The sequence below is a fragment of the Octopus bimaculoides genome, chromosome 9 (genome assembly GCF_001194135.2).
Source record: "Octopus bimaculoides isolate UCB-OBI-ISO-001 chromosome 9, ASM119413v2, whole genome shotgun sequence".
In the NCBI taxonomy this organism is placed as follows: Eukaryota; Metazoa; Mollusca; class Cephalopoda; order Octopoda; family Octopodidae; genus Octopus; species Octopus bimaculoides.
Genome location: NC_068989.1, coordinates 22199344 through 22203740, shown reverse-complemented (window position 1 = coordinate 22203740; position 4397 = coordinate 22199344). Strand labels below are relative to the sequence as shown.

General features: G+C 38.4%; 1 protein-coding gene across 1 annotated transcript in view; it reads right to left on the bottom strand.

Moving 5' to 3' along the window:
• LOC106868016 (atrial natriuretic peptide receptor 1) overlaps window positions 1–4397 on the bottom strand; it is a 100713-nt gene that overhangs the window by 62957 nt on the left and 33359 nt on the right. Inside the window, exons 13-15 of the mRNA XM_052970332.1 lie at window positions 3829–3997; window positions 1178–1327; window positions 7–20 (exon numbers count right to left, since the gene is read on the bottom strand). Coding sequence (XP_052826292.1) covers window positions 7–20; window positions 1178–1327; window positions 3829–3997 — 333 coding nt within the window. The remainder of the gene's footprint in view (window positions 1–6; window positions 21–1177; window positions 1328–3828; window positions 3998–4397) is intronic.

Genomic DNA, 4397 nt, shown 5'->3' with positions numbered 1-4397 from the left:
ACGTACTCGACCAACAATATCTAAATATAATCAACACAAAAAAAAAAAACATTAATATTGATTTCAAATTTTGGCACAAGGCCAGCAATTCGGCGGCGATGGGGTAAGTGATTACATCGACTGCAACGCTCAACTTGTACTTATTTTACCAATTCTGAAAGGATGAAAGACAAAAAAGAAAAAAAAACAACCAGGGAGGAATTTGAACTCAGAACATAAAGACAAACAAAATGCCGATAAGTATTTGGTTCGGTGATCTAACGATTCTGCTAGTTTGCTGTCTTACGGATTCATATCAGTATTAACAACAAAAAACAGGATTAACAGAATCATTGCAGCACCGGGAAAATGCTTTGCACAGTTTCTACCAGCTATTTACATTCTGAGTTCAAATCCTGCAATGGTCAGCTTTGTTCATTGTTCAGAAAATTAAGCATCAGCCAAATACTAAGGTCGAAGGTATCGACTGACCTCCTCCCCTCAAAATTGTTATCCTTATGTCTAAATTTGAAACAATATTATTAACAGTAAGGACTATGAATCAATATTTCCTTTCCTGAAGGCGGTGAGCTGGCAGAAACGTTAGCACGCCGAGCGAAGTGCTTGGCGGTATTTCGTTTGCCGCTACGTTCTCAGTTCAAATTCCGCCGAGGTCGACTTTGCCTTTCATCCTTTCGGGGGTCGATTAAATAAGTACCAGTTACACACTGGGGTCGATATAATCGACTTAATCCGTTTGTCTGTCCTTGTTTGTCCCCTCTGTGTGTGGCCCCTTGTGGGCAGTAAAGACGTAAGAAACGTTAGCACGTGAAATGCTTAGCGGTATTTCGTCTGTCTTTACGTTCTGAGTTCAAATTCCACCGAGGTTGTTTTTGCCTTTCATCCTTTCGAGATCGATAAATTAAGTACCAGTTGCGTACTGGGGTCAATATAATCGACTATTCTCCTCCCCAAAATTTCAGGCTTTGTGCCTATGATAGAAAGGATTATTATTATTATTGTTATTAAGGTAACGTAAATATTTACTTTGTTGTAAGCCTTGTCGTTCATCTAATCAAATTTGAATGTTTACTCTGCTGTAAGCATTGATATTTGAACCAAAACTACGAACAGAAAAATCTGAAATTTCATTGGACATTATCCTTAAGGCTGGATTAAACATCACTGAGTTCCATACCTTTTGGAATCATCCTCTCGGCAGGAAATGGTCCGTGGCGGAATGCGATCTCATGCAAGATTATGCCAAAGCTATAGACGTCTCCTTCTTGTGTACCACGGGACGGAGGTTCGTGCATGCGGAGTATCTCTGGAGCAGTCCACAACAATGCTGAAATACAACAAATATAATATTATCGGTTAATACAAAATAATATATAGTAGATGGCTGGTACAAATAATCGAATCATTTTATGTATGACTAATGCTTATCTTATCGACCTGAAAACGAGTTGAAAACTTAAGTTGACGCCATTGGGATTTTAACTCAGAGAAGAAAAGCACTTTGAGAAGAAAAGCACTTTGAGAAGAAAAGCACTTTGAGAAGAAAAGCACTTTGAGAAGAAAAGCACTTAACTTAAATTTTTCCTACAGATACAACTCTTCACTGAATAATAATAATAATAATCCTTCCTGCTATAGACACAAGGCCTGAAATTGGGTGGGGGGGGAGCTAGTCGATTACATCGACCCCAGTGTTCAACTGGTACTTATTTTATCGACTCTGTAAGAGATGAACGCAAAGTCGACCTCGGTGGAATTTGAACTCAGAACCTAAAGACAGACAAAATGCCTCTAAGCATTTTATCCAGCGTGCTAACGATTCTGCCAGTTCCCCGCCCTAACAATAATAAAAAAAACACATTTAACAATGAAATAGCAATAGGAGAAAATGAATTAGAGAAAGATATATAGTGAACCCTACAAATAGTGTTTGTAAACGCTTAGTGGTTAATAAAGAAACCATTGCTACTAGTATTATCAAGGGGGCGGACTGGCAGAAATGCTAGCGCGTCGGATAGAATGTTTAATGACTTTTCTTCCGGCTCTTTACGTCCTAAGTTTAAATTTAGTCGAGGTCGACGTTGCCTTTCATTTTTTTGGGGTCGATTAATTAAGTACTAGTGAAACACTGGGGGTTGATGTAATCGACTATCCCCTTACCCCCAAATTTCAGGTCTTGTGCCTATAGTAGAAAGGATCATTATTATTATTAGCCGTATAAATGATTACAGTTTCGTTTGAGTAAACATTCTGTTTTAGAAGCCCCCAGAAAACATTGAACAATCATTGAAGATAGTGCAGGCAAAATTAATGCTGAAGAAAATTTATAATAACAATGAAAATGGCGTCTCGTTTGAACAATAAGAGTCATAAGTTCAAAAGACAGGCCTTCGGTCTAAGAAACTAAAATGAAATAAAAGATTATTATAATTTGTAAGCTGCTTACCACACCTAGCAGACTATAATAATGAGAGTTTAGCAAAACAACATTTTTTCCCAGGCAGCCGTAAACAAACACTATAATAATAGTTACTTTTAAAGTAGTCAATAGATGTAAGGAATTGGTTTAATGAACCTCACGAGTAGTTCTAAAGGGTTTGCTGCGGGGGTAGAATATAAAAGAAGCACTTCGATAGAACATAATAAGTATCGAATCGAAAAGATGATACAATTTGGATTGATGGACCACGATTATTGTGTTTACCATTGCGGATAAACACAATGAGAAGAAGAAAAAAAACTATCTTATAATACCATGTTAATACATAAAAGTAACATTTAAAATAGATCTGATTTGTATTATGCTATATAATATTAAGCGCGAGATCTCTGTATATGTAGAAGGAAAATTTCCCTGACAGTCCTCCCCGCTTCCCTCTCAATCTCTCTGAGTGCATGTGTCCTTGTGTATGTGTGTGTGGGTGTGTGGGTGTGTGGGTGTGTGAGTGTGTATGTGTGTGTGTGTGAGAGAGAGAGAGAGAGAGAGAGAGAGAGAAAGAGTTTTTGTGTGTCTGCATATGTGTGTATATATATATGTATGTATGTGTATATGTGTGTATATGTGTGTGTGTATATATATATATTAATTTATGTATGTATGTATGTATGTATATACACGTACATACGTACATTCATGCAAGCATACAAACATCTTTCCATCCATCCATTTATCCATCCACACACACATTCACTCACACGCACGAAAAGTATAAAGTTCTAATTGTAATCCGAGTGGAGTGGTGGTAAAGTGGTTCAAGAGAAGTGGTAAGATTCCAAGAAGTAAGTAGGAAAGGAGATGAGAGTCTAACAGAGGAGAAGGTTCAGTCAGGCAGGATCAAACTGGGTTGACGACGTGAGCGAATATTATATGTGGTTCAAAATTATGCAAAAGAAATAACAACAAAAAAGACAGGTAAAGGAACAGCAAACAAGGTGTATTAGTTTAACGCTCAAGGAAAATGTAAGAAATCTTTGCTGCTTCGAACCTACGCTCTTCTACAGAAAGAATGAAGAGAGAAAGCACACAGAGAGAAGGGGGTAAACGTGTTTGGACTAACAGTTACACATGTTGAACTCAACAAATACATTGTGATAACAATAGCATCTAGACACGAAACTATGACACATGAGCTACGAGCCTCTAGCACATACACACGCACACACACACGCACACGCACACACACACACATACACACACACACACACACGAACATACAACACATGTAGAACCACCAACTCTCATATATATAAACACTGCTTCATAAACTTATGTACACAAATACGGAATCGTGTTTCTTCCAAATGTTTCGTTGCAACAACTGTACCAACCTTTAAATTTCCCTTGCTCCTCCGAATCTCTGCTGTTGAATTGTACATGCAACAGTGCACTCGGTCCGTAATCGGTTATCTTCAACACCCAGCGGCTATCGACCACACAGTTACTGCTTTTCATCCTACCGTGAGATACAAGACTGGAGGAATGGATATAGGCCATACCCTGTAAGAGAAGAATACACCAATGTCGATAAGATATGGACCGTTCTATGGGAGAGAAGAACGCACTAGATTAATAAGATATTGAACAGCAGATTGTATTTTTGTGGCTGTCGAAAATCATTTTCGAGCTTACAGACTCTGAGGCAGGAGCTTATCCAGATTTCCAATGTATTAGCTCGAAAGTTTAAGATTCCGCTCTTAATGGGCACCAATGTATTGCAGGGTTAACACTTAGGTGCCACTGGAACTCATTTTCCACTGAATGTACTGGAGCAATGTGCGGTCCGAGAATCGAACCCACGACCTAACGATCGTGAATCCACATAAGCTAAACACAGACCCAGAATGTGCCTTCATCTTTTCTTCATTTTTTTTCCCGTAAATTAGTCAAAAGAGGAGAG